General features: G+C 41.6%; 1 protein-coding gene across 1 annotated transcript; it reads right to left on the bottom strand.

Moving 5' to 3' along the window:
* kif4 (kinesin family member 4) lies at positions 1–16,096 on the bottom strand. The gene is made up of 31 exons (XM_017492436.2): positions 15,855–16,096; positions 15,444–15,567; positions 14,716–14,830; positions 14,382–14,572; positions 12,940–13,029; positions 12,670–12,836; positions 11,842–11,936; positions 11,642–11,761; positions 11,134–11,309; positions 10,227–10,288; positions 9,860–9,992; positions 9,450–9,508; positions 9,240–9,345; positions 8,687–8,812; positions 8,413–8,598; positions 8,192–8,295; positions 7,126–7,270; positions 6,888–6,998; positions 6,394–6,477; positions 6,133–6,246; positions 5,218–5,373; positions 5,011–5,108; positions 4,182–4,311; positions 3,682–3,852; positions 2,862–2,963; positions 2,691–2,768; positions 2,503–2,595; positions 2,123–2,281; positions 1,559–1,681; positions 1,301–1,420; positions 1–491 (listed from the first exon to the last, which is right to left on the bottom strand). The coding sequence occupies exons 2-31, from the start codon at positions 15,564–15,566 to the stop codon at positions 297–299; spliced, it is 3,732 nt and encodes a 1,243-aa protein (XP_017347925.1). The 5' UTR covers position 15,567; positions 15,855–16,096; the 3' UTR covers positions 1–296.
* Between the last annotated feature and the right edge of the window lie 475 nt (positions 16,097–16,571).

A 16,571-nucleotide genomic window follows, 5' to 3' on the forward strand; every position in this document is an offset into this window, starting at 1 on the left:
AACGTCTCAACCATTTTATTGAAATCTACAATTTGAGATAAATTACACGTGAGAAACGGATCTAAAAGATTCCATAAACTCCACGCCATCGGGTCCGAGTCAACACACATTCATTTATTGATTTAACAATTATTCTACTACAGTAAGGTTGTGTTCGAAAAGGTCACATTACCAAAACTATAGTGTTACGTTAAAAGAACACCACGCAGACAGACAGAAGACGGGTTAAAAAGACAGTCACATGTACAAGACGAAACAGACGGCAGGTAAGAGGAGAGCGAGCGGGAGTGTGCGTTTCAGGATTCCTCACGTACAGGAGTACAGCCGGAGAAGAAACTGTTCTTGAAGTTGTTCAGTCCTCTCTTGTTCTTGCGCAGAAAGCTGGGCATGATGGACTCCTCGGATTCCTCACTGTCGCTGTCCAGGTCAGCGAGGACGGGCTTCTTCTCCAGCTTCAGAACTGACGACAGGTTGCTGATGTCTCCGATTTCCTAAAAGAAAGAAAACGATAGAAAAAGCTCAGTTTCTTCTTCTTTTTTTTTTTTAAAAACAGCAGAATCCTGGGTGTGGGTTTGGGCTCTGCGAAATCGGTGACATCACCACCACCACCACCACAATACTTGAAGACATTTCTAATTTTGCTAACAAGCTCCCAGCTAAACAGTCGTGTTTGTGTTTAACCTAGAAACGAATTAACATGAAAACAAGGAGGAAACTGAAAAAAAAGAAAAGAATGTTGTTTTTTTTACAATTTCAAAGAGTCAAAATAATACAGAATTAAAGATGGCACTGTTTCTTTTCCGATATTGAAACCTTGTCTTCTTTAAAAACTACCGTGATTTATTTGTTTATTTATTCCAAAACACTTCACGTTTCTCTCGGTCACTTACCCTGTAATTATAATAAACTATAAATATAAACCAATCTTAACAGTCTTTATATGTAAACATTTCCAGTTCCAAAAATATTTCCCCCTCTCAAATTCCAGTCTTTGGCATGTGTTACAGGGTCCGATATCCGATCCAGCGTTTAATCGTTTGTCGCTTGTGGGCGTGGCCTGTCCAGCGGATTACGTACTCACCCGAGGCAGGACCGTCTCTGCTGCTTTCTTTATCTTATAACGTCTCTATGAACATTTCATGAGCTCGTATATGACCTCAAGATTAGATGAAGAAACCACGGTTATTCTGCAGAGTTTTTCGAGTCTCTTTACTGCGTCACAAATCGATCGCAGCTCTGTCGCTTGCTAGCGCGAATCAATGAGGTATACATTTATATATTTTAAACTAAAACTTTTTACCTTTTTAGTTGGTGGAACACAAGGAGGTCTGAAGAAGGTGGCATCTCGAGGGCTTACAGCTGTGGGGTCTTCAGGAATAGAAACGGAGTCTTTGGACGCATTGTTTATCTCAGCAACATCCTGAGGTGAAAGATTGAACAGCTCAACTTAATAAAACTAGCAGATGTAGAGATTCCTGCTAGAGTTATTATTATTATTATTATTATTATTATTATTATTATTATTATTATTATTATTATTATTATGATGATTTCTTACCATGCTGGAATGGTTGTCCATGTTGCGACACTTCTCGTGGTCGCAGAGACAGTTCTTGCTGCACGTCATTCGTCCTTTGCGGCAGCGGCACAGTTTATTGACGCACCGGCCCTTACACGCACACTAACACAAAACACGAACATGTGAAGAAAAGAAAAACACGAGATTAATGCAACTGTCGAGAGGAGAGAAAAAAAAAACAACAAAAAACAAAAAAAAAAAACTTAAAATGGTAAAACTGAAAGCAACGGTAAGAAAGAAATGAGCCACTAGAGGGCGTGTGCGAGTGATTATCACATTTAAGGGTTTCCGAGCCGCTGGTAGAAAATGAATTAAAAACGCTTTCCGAGTCGAGAATTCGACATCGCTGTGGTACGAAATAAAACACAGGTCCATAACAATAAACAATACTTCTGCTACTTAACGTAGCGTGTAATTGACGGTAATCTCTGGTTGCTAAGCAACACAACGAACAACGATTAGTGTATTCCATGGACAGAACGATAGCTTAAGTGTAACCGTCTATCTATCTGTTTTATAAACGCTAGTCATCCTCTTCCTCACCCCAGTCATTTTAGACTTCTTAGAGCCTCGTCTGTTTCTCTCCTTCTTCTCCGGACGCCACTCATCCTCCTCCTCAGACTCCGATGGAGACACCAGCTCGTCCAGGTCGATGGCGGGTTCCTGCACAGGTGCTCTCGCCGTGGACATTTTGGCTTTAGGCTTCAAGAAGAAACCGCGACGTGAGAAACAACGGCACAAACAAACAAGAAGGCAGTTGTTGGAACACCGTACAGATCACGTCCGAGCAAACCGGACCACCTTTTCTGGAAAAACGAGCCTCTCGCGTGGCAGAAAACTTTCGAGAAGTTTACAAACACACTCAGACTGATCGTTCTGAAACATCGTGTCGAATCCAACATGAGGTTAATTTAATATCTTACCTTAGGAGGAACATATTCAAACGACGTGTCCGGTGATTCGCTCGCTCCCACAGGTGCTTTCTTCGCGCTGGACAGCTGAGCCAGAAGTAATTTCTGTTGAAGTCGAAATTGTTTGCGTCCTTATAAGTGACGTTCATAAATGAAAGCAAACTAAAGATCATCTAGAACGCGTCGTTAATGTTTTATACCTGTTTGTATTGTTCAAGTTCTTCCAGGAGTTTCTGGTTTTGCTCAGTGAGTTCTTGCATCTTCTCAAGCTCCTCTTCCTGTCAGATTCGGGAGGTTTTTGTGTTAATAATCATTTGCGATGTTCCAGATTTAATAATAAAAAAAAAAGAAGAGAATATTTTGACTTTAACCTGAAACTTCAAACGCTGTAGCAGCTCTCTCTCCCTCTTAGACGTCTCCTGCTTTTCCTCCTCCACCGGTTTGTTCTGTAACTGACTGAGGAGATAAAGAACCTACGAAGAACCAGGTAAATAAAATACATTAGACTAGAGATCGACCGATAATGGGTTTTACCGAGAGTTAAGCATTTCTCCATAATCGGATATCGGTTTTGTTATATCGGATCCACCGATAAATGGCTCCATCTTGTGGGCGTTTTGAGAATTGCGCTTTAAGGCAGCCATAAAGGCACAAATCAGATGTTACATAAACGCTTGATATGTAGTTTAAGAGGCTTGGTGCTAAGAAAGAGACGAACTCACAATCACACTATCTGTTTACCTCATCGAAGCTTTTATTTATTTTTTTACTTTAGTAACAGTGCACTTTATTTTTTTGCACTCTTTTAGACCCCTCTATTTATTGGTGTATAAATAAGAGGGGTTTGTATTGATTTGTACACGAGGAAGAAGTGACATTGTGATAAACAAAATGGTTTGTTCAGTTCAGTGGTGTTATTGTGTCACGAACAGAAGAAAAACAATAAATAAAATCAGTTATCGGGCACAAACATGCAAACAATCGGTAATTAGAAAAATATACAAATAAAATTTTAAATCAATGTCAGTCCATCTCTACATTAAACAAACAAAGAGATCCATCACGTACATATACACAAACGTCAAAACCCTAGAAGCGTGGAAATAACGTTTTAGAAGCGTAGAAAGCTTGGAAATATACTATTTATATACGTTCCGAATAAATTAGGAGATGAAACAGTCAGAAGTCTACCTTTTCCTGGTGTCTCTGCTCGAGCTCCACAAGGTGGCTCTGGTGCTCCATGTCCATAGCAGACATCAGCTTCCTCTCGTCACACATCACCTTCTGCAGGTCCACGTGGTTCGCCCGCTCCTGCTTCAGCTCGCTCTCCAGCTTCGCGTTTGCCGTCTTGGACGCCACAATCTGCGTCGTGTCCAACATTTTATTCATAAAACTATAAACCTGTGCTTGTGTGCAATATATACAGCACCATCTTAACAGACTTGTTAATACCTAATCGATAATACCAAACCATCATGAATTAAAACTTCAGCACAGATACAGTACGTACTGATCTGGAGCCATCTAACTGTTCTATTTTGAATAGAACATAATAGCCCCATAAACTGCAAACATTACAACACCCTCCGCAGAAACGACCACAAATGTGTCCCACTAACTGAAAACTCCCGGTGTCTTTCTTCCGACCTCAAAAACATACCATAAATCTCGAAATCCAAATGAATTCTTACCTCAGACATGAGAATTTTCAAGGCACTCTTGGCCTCCAGGATGGTGGTGATCGAGTCCCAGCGCTGCTTCATTCGGCCTTCGTTATCAGCGTCCAGAACCTTCTGCTGCAGGTCGGCGATCTGAGCACTCCTAGGTGTAAAAGGGAAGGAAAAAAAATTATAATTAAATCAATACATAAAGACACTGATAATATTACAGCCAAATGGATCATGAGTTATTATTATTATTATTATTATTATTATTATGGCCCAAAGCACCAAGGGTATCTTTGTTTTTTTGGTTCCAGCCATTTTGGAGTTTTTACGGTGCTTGTCATGCTTCAAAAGTTCTGGCTATCAGGGTTTACCCAAAGCCTGGACCCGGGTGTAGCCCAATATTGGCCCCCCTTGCAATTTCTTTTCGATTGTAGGCATCCATTTTCACCAGCATGCACCAAGCACAGTAAGCATACAGGTTTTCTTAAGACATATTTCACATCCATTTTAATCACCCCGCAGGAAGTCAGCCATTTTGAATTTTCCATGTTTTGACAAGTAACAAATTTTTAAATACTTTTCCCAAAGGATTCAAGCAAATTCAAACCAAATTTGACCAGCATTGTCATGAAGATATCCAAAGTGCTAAATACTGAAAGAATTATTGATATGTTAAATAGGCGAGGAGAAATTGTCTCGGCAAACATCACACCACGCAAACAGGAAGTCACGGCCCGAAGCTCATGCATGTTCCCTGCTGCATGATGCTCGGTGCTTGGGCCCACTGATTGCTGCTTGCAGCTATATTGGGTTATATTATATAGCTATATTTGTTAGTTTCTGTGTAGCTGACCTGAGGTCCATCTCAGTCTGCAGGCTGTCCACTTGTTTACTGATGGAAGCCTCCAGCTTTCCTTTCCCCTCCAGCTCGGAGATGGTCAGGGTGCGGCGCTGTGGAAAACAACAAAATGTTTCCTTTGCTTTTTAGTTTCCCTTGTTTGCGTTCTCACGGTCAGTTCGTTTCCCAGTTTTATTCGAGAGCAAGCTGAAAAATACTCACGCGGATTTTAGCCACGGGTTTCTCTCCAGACTCCATCTGCTGGCGGAGTTGTACGATCTCCTCAGCCAACATCTTCCTGTCCTCAAGCAGGTCCTGTAGGTGGCGTCGAGCCTCCTCCGTACTCACCAGCACCTCCACCTCATTCAGCAGCCACGCCTAACACAGAGACGCATTTCAAAAGCTGGTACACGTGCATTTCATATCAAAGGCAATGAAAACGGGATATCGTAAAGTTACTGCAAAAATCGGGTGATGTTTGATAGGGATAGTGTGACAAATACTGATTTATTCTTTAAAAAAAAAAAAAAAAAAACGTTTTTGTAAATATAAAATACCAAAGTAGTCCTGTATTCCTTTTCTGTGTTATAAGTTAAACTTCAGTTTAAAAAAAAAAAAAAAAAAGTATTTTTGTAGACATTATATATCATTAAACATTTTTGAATTAATCTTTATTTAAAGACGTAACAATTTACAGTGACAAACTATTTAATATGTTAGCAATGACAATAAAAAAAACTTTAAACATCAAAAAGGTTGCACTTAATTTTTTGAAATTGTAAGTTATTTTTGAAATTTTAATATGCATTTTCTCCTTCAGTATTACAGATTTGTTTGTTTTATAAAGAGTTTTAAAATATAAGATATGATATATATATAGATTTTTTTTTTTTTTAATTAAAAAAAATTCCAACAGCTAAATATTATGATGCTTCTCTTTTATCATAGAAAATAATTTTTGTGAGTCGTGATGTCATAACGCTCAGGCCTGTTCTATACATTTACGATATATCCAAGTAGGCCCGTGTGTGTGTGTGTGTGTGTGTGTGTGTGTGTATATACACACATACACACACTGCAATAGGTAAATACCTGCAAAACACAAAAATTCTGTCTGTGTTTAGAAGCTCGATGTACCTTCACTCTGCCTGCGATGCCCTCCATACCGCGGTTCTGCGTGTCTTTGCGTTTCTCGGCCACTTCACTCCTTTTCTGAAGAGCGTCCTTCAGGCGTTTATTAGCTGCGGCCGCCTGAGAGATCGCAGACAGACCGTTTAAACTTCAACAACAGGACAGTTCCAGCGTTTCCCCCCAAAACATATCAGTTTGTCATTTTCTATTTCGGGGATCGTCCGCTAAAAGCTCGTCTCCGTTTAAGCAGAAACATTGATTTATTACCTCCTCAGTTTTGCGCCGCAGGACGCTCGCCTGTTTCTGGAAATCCCTTTCCAGCTTCAGCATCTCGTACTGCCGTTTACGATCCTACCGCAAGCCGGGAAGAGATGGATTAGGAATGTTTATCCTCGGAGAAAACACGTCTTTTCATCGTGTTCACAATCTCAGGCCTAGTCCACGGTTAACGCGGGTAAATTTGAAGGAAAGCAGCTATATAAGAATCATTGATTTTATTCAATTACTCGAGTATTTCATCTCAACTACAAACTGCCTAATATAAACCAAAATTATTCATTTACGGGTGAGCGTCACATCATTTTTAACATAAATCTGTTCCTTAATTCACAGAAACACACGATATTAGGTTCGGTGTTTAACGTCCGTCTGAAAACGTGCCATGCGTCATTTTTTTGAGGTAAAATTACACATCGTTCATATTATTTTGGGTCAGCTAGCTACTTCATTACTACATCTGCTTTACTGCTCCAAACCGACACCTTTTCTTTCAGCTGCAAAACTTCTTTATCTTTCTTCTGCTTCCATACACGGAATTTCTCAGAGTCCTCCTTCATCTGCCTCATCAGCTGCACTCGCTGGGCCTTCATAGCCTACACGTGCACAAAAGTGAGAAAACAAACACTAAATATCACCCTTAACACATCAATATCTCTGTGGACTCTTCTAGAAGCTCTTAACTGTTATTCTAGCATTACAGGCTTCCACCTGGAGACGTACCTGAATCTCCTGATTAAGCTTAGTGACGCTGCGCACTGAGGACTCTTTAAGCTTCAGAAGCTTGGACTGGTCCTGCAGTTTCTTCTTCAGCTCCGTCATCTGCCCTTCCAACTCCTGTAGCCTCTTCCTGCGCTGCTCACTCAGTCTGTACAGGTGTGGGGGGGGAAGTATGGAGAATAAGCGCATCATCTATAAGGCAGATTTGCCTTAGTAGTAGGTTTGTACGATATAACGATTTGATCGTCTCGACACGATATTACACTGCCACTATATCCAGTGATGTTTACTCTGATGTTATATTATATATCAGCAGAAGTGACAAGCTTTACCCATTTTTGCGTAGGAGCTCCACTAGTACAAGTTCTCACTCAGAACCTGCTGAAGATCAGTGTTTTTCTCCCCAATAAACAGGAGACGATCCAATCAGCATGAATACTGGATGATATGCTCAGGTGTTCTGAACTCTCCGATATTAACTCACACTTCCGGGAAGCCCCGCCCCCTTCCCTCCATCTCACCTGCTCCCCGTCTGGGCTCGCAACGCGCCCTCACTATATTTATTAGGGACGCCATTAAATTTTATTTATCTTTTTTTAAAAGGCACGTCTGGTTGTCTTTCGAAAGTGAAAATACATTATAAAAGTCCTGCAACGTCAAGTTGTAGAATTTAATAAATAACGTTAATAGGGACGATGATTAAATGCTAGCTCTCCTGTGCCGGTCAGCGCACGTATGCGTTCTAACACGTCGAACAGCAGATCCACAGTGAAAATGTCGACCATGTGGACATTACACAACCGGTTTATGGAAGGATTATCGAAATAACGTACTTTTACGGGGTTGTTTTTTTTTTACTGTTTACTGCATATTACTGCAGAATCACCTAAAAATCCACCATCCGGCTGAGTTTGCATGATTGTCTCTGCCTAGTAAGCAGTTCCTGACCGCACAGCTGCTAATAATATACTACACCTGCCCTGATCTCCTTACACCTGACATGGTGGAAACACTCGCAGTCGGACGGGGAATCAACATTGCACAAGCTCAACTGCTAGCATGAGCTCACTTTGCTTGATTGGTGTCTTTCTTAGCAGAGTGAAGAGCGAGGATCAGATCTTCCTTCTCTTTCTGTAGGGATCCGACCTCAGCCTGGAGGTTTTTGATGTTCTCCTATCGGATAAAACGATATTCAAGTAAATGAACGCCCGGTAAGAGAGAGGACTGTTGTCTACAAAGACACACTATATAAATTCTTTGCTTTTCATGATAGAGCGATAAATCTTCTACCTGATATTCTGTTTGTATCGGCTCCAAGTGACTGTCATTCTGACACATTTTCTTGACAAAGGCCTCTTTAAGTGCGAGGACTTTATTGAGCTCAATGAGCTCCTTGGACATCTGAGCCTGCCTCAGAGCATGCTGGGTAGTGAACATCTCTGGGGAGTCTTTGGCCTGAGCTTCAGCATTGCTTGCCTGAAAAGGAAGGAAAACACAAGGTCCTAAACTGACTACAGCAAACTGTGCTCAAAATAAAACTGTGAGGTTGATATTAAAAGCACACCTCAGGCGAGCCGGTAGCAGGACTGCGGCTGGTGTCTGCAGTGCTGCTGTCCGCGTCGACCTCCAGAGACGTGGAGTTGCCCGAGGTCATGGCGTCGATGGTGGCCGCGATCCCTACACTCTCGTGCTACAGAAACAAAACTGGGTTTGAATCCCTAACCTCCAGAATTCTGTTTTCAGCGCTCGCCACGACCGACACCGAGCGTCTGAAAGCAGCGTTCTGACATTTTCCGCACGGCTCAATGAACCACCGTCTGGCAAAGAGCGGCTAGCTTAACCACAGTGTGTCATAGGGGTTCAATACTTAATAGCATTACTAATTATAGTAGCTATTTAATAGTAATGTACAAGGAAACACTAAATTGAGTTTAATCTCTCACATTAACATTTACAAAAAAAATAAATAAATAAAAGAGTAAAAGTTCAAACTTGTATAATTATTAATATAATCAGTGTAAACGTCATGGGATATCGTGTAGAGATGATTAAGCCCATTACACATCACACAATCCTACTACAATGAGATCCTGCTTTCGGTAGCTCTTGACTCTTACTTGTAGCTCCAGGATGAGATGCTGAAGGCTTCGGACGACCTCCACGTTCTCCTTCAGCTCCTGATCCTCCAGGGTCTCCACCATCTTCTGAAGGTCCACTTTACAACTGAGTTAAAGTCATGGATACGGTCATCAATCAGAATCGTTACCTCCACTGCGTATTGTCATGAATATAGTAATAATCAGTAATCAATAGCACTTCAAGCTTACGCAGCATGCTGCCTCAGTTCCTCTAACTTGCTCTGAAGTTTCTCGTTGACTTGCTCCGTCTACCAAAGGGAGAAATAGAAATAAACAAAAACTAGACAACGTCATCCAAGGACAGCACACTTCCTAAAATCGCATTTTGTGGATTTAAACCGCGCTATCAAAACAGCTCAACTCCCAAGAAGAGCACAATTAAGGACATGAAAGAAAGGTTTTGGTGGTTTATGTTTTTACAGACTGTGATGTATCTGAGCAAAGGATAAACGAAACCAAAGAATTCTACTCGAGTGAGAAAAATGGTGGATATCCGCCATCATGCAAACTCTATAAATAAAAGCTTTCGTTTGGTCATGATGCTAGACTTATAGAACACCTGGTATCACTTTCACACAATTTTAAATTAAAATACATACCAGGATGACCCTCTCACACATGAGGGCGGTCTGTCCTGCGGCCTCGCTCAGCTCTCGACTCAGCTTGCTGTTCTGCTCCTGTAGACTGCGGTTACGCGCCAGAATCTTCGACACGTTCTCGGCCTCCTCGGACCTACAGCACGACATTCCGACTTTTTAGAATTCCCGAATGTGGAACGACGTTCTTTCTGGATGCTTAATAAACCGCGTGTCTCGATCTGTCTAACAGACATGACGTTATAGCGCCTAAAGAAATTGCGCAAACATCAACATGCAGATATTTCCTACTAATTAGCTTGTTTTGATCTCCCCGGATCAATCCATTAATCGATCGATCAATCACGGCAGTTTATTATTTCAGACTTACCCTGAAAGAACAGGAGCCACGCCTCCTCGAGCGTGCAACAACATCACCTGAAGCTCTTGCACCTGCAGGACAAAGCAGACCAATCCTTTAATCAACGAACAGTCACGGCATTAAGCCATCATTCCAACAAGAAAATGGGTCTCGCACAAATACTGATGAATCCCACACGTTCTAAAATCGATGTACTCGTGTGCTCGCTGCTACACTTATTCGCATAAAGAAACGCCCTCAAATTGCCATATATGGCAAACAACTTCCTTTTAAAATTCACAGAAGCATGCTGTTATAGCTGCTTCTTATAGAGGCCTTGCAACATGCCAAAATGTCCAAGATGATCGACTTCACTGACAATAAAGTAAAGATACTGTTGTACGAAGTAGAGCAAAATAAAAACGATTTATGAGTAGTTTGAGGATTTCACCATTCCAATCGCCTTAAAATGTTCCTTATAAAAGATTTCATTCTGACTGAATCTCGTGAGCACAGAATTCAGTAATTAATCTCTCAATTATGATGATATGATTGACAAGTACCTCATAATCAGTTTACCTGCTAGTACACTTTCCTACCACTAGGGGGTCCTGCATACATACAGTGCACACAAATGTCAAAAATGACTTGTTTACCTTTAGATCCTTATCTCTAAATCTTAGAAATTCAAGCCAGTATTTCCATTCTATATAAAGTCTGGTCCTGACAGCGAGCGAGTCTCCATTAAACTTCACTGAACGAGCGCGAGTCCACGCCTGCGCCTCAAAATCACTGAGCGCGCGATAGAAAGGAAACGCAATAACTCAGACTAAAATATTCACTGTGATCAAATATGTCAAATCAAATACATATTAATCGATTATCAAAATAATCGTTAGCTGCAGCCCGACTCCAAACACTTCGTCCTCTGTAGTACCTGCTGCTTGAGCCGTTTCATCTCAGCGGCTCGAGGATCCACGTTGAGAACCGGCTTGTTCTTGATTTTACGTGCGCGGTCTGCATAACGCAGCGTGTTGATGGTCTCCTCGATGTTCGAGTCGGCCGGACTGACGCACGCGATCATTAAGGTGTGACTGTTCCCTCCCAAAGAGTCTGTGAAAGCGGGGGGAAAAAAATGTTTTAAAAAAATCAAACATACAGTAAAAATACACCTCAGACAAACTATTTTAGACCACAAGATGTTAAGCCATTACTGTTAATGACCGACATTACAGAAAATATCACTTCTGGGCAAAATATATTAATATTACTGACACTAAAATGTTTAGTATTGCTGCAAGGTGCAAAATTTTATTAAATGTGAGATTTTGTGTACTAAGTTTGAGACATGCTGCACTGAGAATCATAAAAACATGGACGATGTACATGAAGGGGTTAAATAAATATCAGAACACTTTTCGATCATAAAAGAAAAAAAACCACACCCTGCAGCAGACGAGTCAACTTGGAGTCTCTGTAAGGTACGAACGTGCCCTTTTTGCTCTCGTCTCCAAGCGCGCTGATCACGTTTCCCAAAGACAGAAGGCCTCGGTTTATGCTGATTCCTGCCCATAACACAGACACCGAGTTACAGAGCTACAGCAGCAAGCATGATCACAATGACCGCTAATCGCTCTCTCCTCACCCTCTTTGAGACGATCTCCTTCAGCTTTAGTTTTCTTCTGCCTCTCGGATCCAGCGAGGTCTACCAAGTGCAGTTTGGAGACCATGACATCATTTCTAAAACACACGTCCGCAAGTCACGTCAGTTCCTGTTCTCGCTTACGTTATAGCAGCTATAAACAGCTGTTCCCTCACCAGAGTCTCTTTTTCTCTCTTTTGACATTAATAAGAAACAAACCATAAAGAGGCGTAAACTCCTCGGTCCTGACTGTTACAAAATCACTGACACTGGAGACTCCTTCCATAAAAAAAAAGTGTTACATAAGCGACTCCTAAGAGAAAACTTCACCACATCAGCGATTATTCTTTTCCCCTCAGATGACGTGAAGCGTCTGCTGTACACGTCCCTGTGAACGAGCCGTTACTATAGAAACGACAGCGCATTAAAAGGAGCTCAATAATATAAACCTGCGATTAAAATACATTAATAATGTCAGAGCTGCTGGGTTTTTTTTTTTTTTAATAACTCAATACATAAAATCTTACAGTTGAGAGTATTCTTATCTATTGACTTATCTATCAGTTAATTTGCAAATTCAATAAAGTGGTTACTCATTTGTTTATTTTAGGGAACGGGGCTATTTGAGATCTTTAGAAAAATATTACAGTTGGGAACAAACGAATAATAACAAACAAAAAAAAAAAAAAACCCTGCAGGGTTCAGAGCCGTTGTTCTGTCCAAACAAAGCTGACTTTTGTTCCCATGAGAAAGACAAAATTAATAACCGGAGTAATCGGTTCATGCAAATGAGGCACACAACTCAGCCGAAGCGCGTGACCGACTACTCACTTGTCGCCTCCGCGGCGCTGTTCCAGGCTGACGGTGAAGATGGCGTGGGAACGGGACGAGGCGGCGTTCATGGCCGTGGAGCCCACGGTACGAGCAGAGTTCCCCGTCTCCAGACAGCCCACCATCTCCTGAGTGGTGAACACCTCCTTCTCCGTCAGACCTACAATCTGCGGCACCACAGCAGCACGTCACTTCCAGCTCGACGTGTTAATGATTAATTACTGGGATACGACAAATTTCACATCAGAGCTCTTTTTGTTGTTCACTTACTTTGATGCCTTCCTTCGGATCTTCTCTGATGCTAATCACCGGTTTGTCCTTTGACGTACACAGAAGATCCAAAATCTCTTCGTTGTAAATCTGGATGGAAAAAAAAAAAACCCAAAACAAATCTACAATAAGGACAAAACGTTATGTATGCTCAGTGACTCGTTTAATATCGCTGCGTTCATGACCGGCTGGGAAGTTTCTGAACCATGCTCTCCAGCTTCTAATTCCTACTCGGAAATTCATAGTTTCCGGAAAGATCCGACTTCTCCGTGACGTCACTTCAACATGGCGGCGCTCATCGTGATCGACAAGAAATACCTGAAAATCATTAAATACCGGGAGATACTTTAATAACCGAAACAACTAGTTTCCGGCGAGATTTCATGTCATTTTCAGCACTGTTTACAGCGAATCATCACACCCGCTTTAAAAATAAAACAAACACTAACCAAACGACCCATAACCAGAGTTTCCATCAACTTCAGAAGGTGGCGTTCGTACGGACGCTCTAACGTGTTAAGTATAAAGTTCTGTGTTGGAAAACTTTGAGTTCCCAGTCGTATACACACTTATACACCTGCTTGCTAATGCAAATATCGAATCAGCCAATCACATGGCTGCATCTCAATGTATAAAAGCACACAGAGATGATCAAGACATAAAACCATCAGGTACCACCAGGAAGGAGATATAACGACGGATGACTTTTTTACGGACCCGACTACGCACGAGCAGCGCAGTAGAGAACACGTAGATGTGTTTCGGATGCAGGTGTTACGTATATAACGTATATAAGGTACGGATCTGACGTCCAGTACTGCCGTGATAAGCTAAAATGGAGAATCGGTAGGGAACAAAAGAATGAATATTCTTTTAAGCCGATCCTGTAACAAATAGAAAGGATCGGAATTGAAAATGATTTTTTTTTTCTTAATTTTATTTACTAGTATTGATTTTTATTTATACTTACTCCCTTCCAGAGTAGGAAAAACTAGTTAAGGCAGCATTTCCTTTGGGTTTTCCATGTTGGGAAGTCACTACTGCAGTGATACGAACCTGTCTCCCGCTCAGTCTGGAAACAAACCCCATTGATTTCTTGTAACAGATTAATAAATAAAACGTGTTTTTTTTTTGGCGGTAGAACTCCTCGTTCATTGTGTAACACCAAATTTCGCCAAAAGCCAAATTTCTAGCACATTATAATCACGCTTTGTTAGTTACAACACCAGATCTCAACCTCGAGCCGCTTTTAAAGCTATATCACACACGATAAAATGTGTGCCTCATAAAGTGGTCACTGAAGTAGTCGTTGGTCAGCTGAAGCGCACTTGGATACAGCAAACCTTAACCATTTCATTACGGCAGAGACTGACGTCGATGGCGTTTGAACAGAGTGAAAGAAACGATCGAACACTTCGAGAGGTTCGGGAGGAACGCGATACCTCGAGATAGGAAACAGAGAGGAGGAACTCGCAGTCAGCCATCTTGTCTTTTTCCTGAAAGATTTTCTGGACCACTCTGGGGATGACGCCGACGGTAGGGTCGTTCTCCTGTGCGGACGTGTAGGTGCCTCCCATGGAGAAAGTCTTTCCTGAGCCGGTCTGTCCGTACGCGAGCACCGTGGCATTATAACCTGCAAATCACACACATGGCAGGTTTATAACCACTCACACGACATCACACTGATGATAATGTTTACTCTGCCATCTCAACAGCTGCCTGAAGCCACGCCCCAGCTTCAGGGAAGACTTCTCCTTTAAGGAAATTAGTACAAACCCTTGAAGAGGCCAGAGAGTAAAGGCGACACGGCCGCGTTGAACACTTCCTCTTGCTCTGTCGTGGGATCGAACACGTAGTCATATGTGAACGCTTTATCGTTGCCCACCACCACCTGAAGGAAAAAGCGTAAACGCCGGTATAATTCAGCCCGGTGATGGAAGATGAGTGGATCTTTAAGTAGATACACACTCATCAGCCACTTTAATAATAGGTATACCTATTCACCTGCTTGTTTATGCAATCATCCCAACCGTCATAGTTCAAACACTTAAACTCATGCAGATCCAGGCTTCAGTTCATGTTCACATCAAACAATTATTTATTTATTCATTGCAGCTGAAGCTTTTTCTGATCTTCTCCGGCCTGCCGTAACCTCCGAGTCCTGTTCTTGTCGTCTTCTGCTGGTGTAGCCCATCTACCTCAATGTTCGACATGTTCTGGGATGCTTTTCTGCTCACCACGGCGGTGAATAGTGGTTATTTGAGTTACCCGCCTTCCCGAATCAAATCAATCACCCTCCCCGGTTTCTGAAATACTCAATCTGGCATAAACACCCGTTCAATGCTCAAACTCTGTGAGATCGCTCAGACCTTCTCATCATTCTGAAGATTAACAGAAAGCTGGATCTGCATGATTGCTGCACCGTGATTGGCTGATCGGATAATTGCATGTATGACCAGGTGTTCCTATTATTGTGGTCAGTGGATGTGGTGTTTAATTATGACCTGTGGCTCTCCGGGCACGAAGGTTAGACAGCTCTGGCATCCTTCATTCAGCTCTTTGGGAACCAGAGGGCGGCAGCGGAGAGCCACACGGACCGGGATCACTTTGTCCTCCTCCTTAGTCATGCTAAACGAACAAAAAAAACACACACAAAAACAAATACATTCTGATGATGTTTTATACTTCAGATGACTTTATTTAAGGATTATGCCCTTATTTATGGAGATAATGACCACGTTAAGCTACTTAAAAGTACTCCCATTCATTCGCAAACAATGGCCGGCTGTTATATTAACAGGACAGGGTTTACTTGAACTTTAGCAGGTCACTCAAGCATAAATATTTCGCTTAAATGGTCATAAACGTAGTTAGCAAGAAGCTAACGGACATCCGCTGCTTTTTAAAGTTCCTACCTGAGAGATGAATGAAGACGCTTTACCAGGAGCTGAAGAAAAAAAAAACTTAAAAAACGTCCTTCAGTACGGTCTTTACTTCAGTAATGCATGAAAGAAAACTTGCGCGCAGAACAATAAAACTCGTCTCGGCTGCTGTCACTTCAAATAAAACACAGCTACTAAACAACACAAGCAGCCATTTTGTTTCTCTTCTCACTACACAGCGGTTTGCTTTCAGTTCACCCGCCACTTTCAAACGCGGAGCTCCGCCTCGGCATCATGACGTCACGCCGCGCTGCGTCATCGCGCACGCCGTGCTGCTGCTGTTGTTTGCGACACCACCACCTGCTGATAAAATTATGCATAACATTTTTTGAACGGTGAGATTCATTAAAAAAAAAAAAGATTAATAAGAATTGATTTAAATGAAAAATTAATAAATAGCATTTTGCTCTGTTTATTGCAGATAGGTGTCACAAAATGCATAATTTTCCTGCTTAATCTTTTGCAAGTGCTCCAGCACTTAACGAGTATTAAATGTTACACCTTTGCCATTTATGTCACTTATAATGTTTTTATTTGACTCACAGCTGCACTTCTATAGACATCAAAAGTCTGTACACACAATCACAGTCATTCCTAATGAAGATAGATTGAGATTAGAGATGTTGTTTTCTTTTAAAAAACTACTGAGCTTTGAAACGTTTTATTTTTACCCGAAGCACTACACGGCTG

The sequence above is a fragment of the Ictalurus punctatus genome, chromosome 18, assembly GCF_001660625.3.
Source record: "Ictalurus punctatus breed USDA103 chromosome 18, Coco_2.0, whole genome shotgun sequence".
In the NCBI taxonomy this organism is placed as follows: Eukaryota; Metazoa; Chordata; class Actinopteri; order Siluriformes; family Ictaluridae; genus Ictalurus; species Ictalurus punctatus.

What these genes read in the sequence shown, in the direction of transcription:
- kif4 (XM_017492436.2), bottom strand. Translation starts at nt 15,566, where the DNA reads ATGACTAAGGAGGAGGACAAAGTGATCCCGGTCCGTGTGGCTCTCCGC. An exon ending in TCGTGCCCGGAGAGCCACAG is followed by an intron (nt 14,831 to 15,443) that starts GTCATAATTAAA and finishes TTTTTCCTTCAG; the next exon opens with GTGGTGGTGGGCAACGATAA. An exon ending in GCATCGCAGGCAGAGTGAAG is followed by an intron (nt 5,374 to 6,132) that starts GTACATCGAGCT and finishes TCTCTGTGTTAG; the next exon opens with GCGTGGCTGCTGAATGAGGT.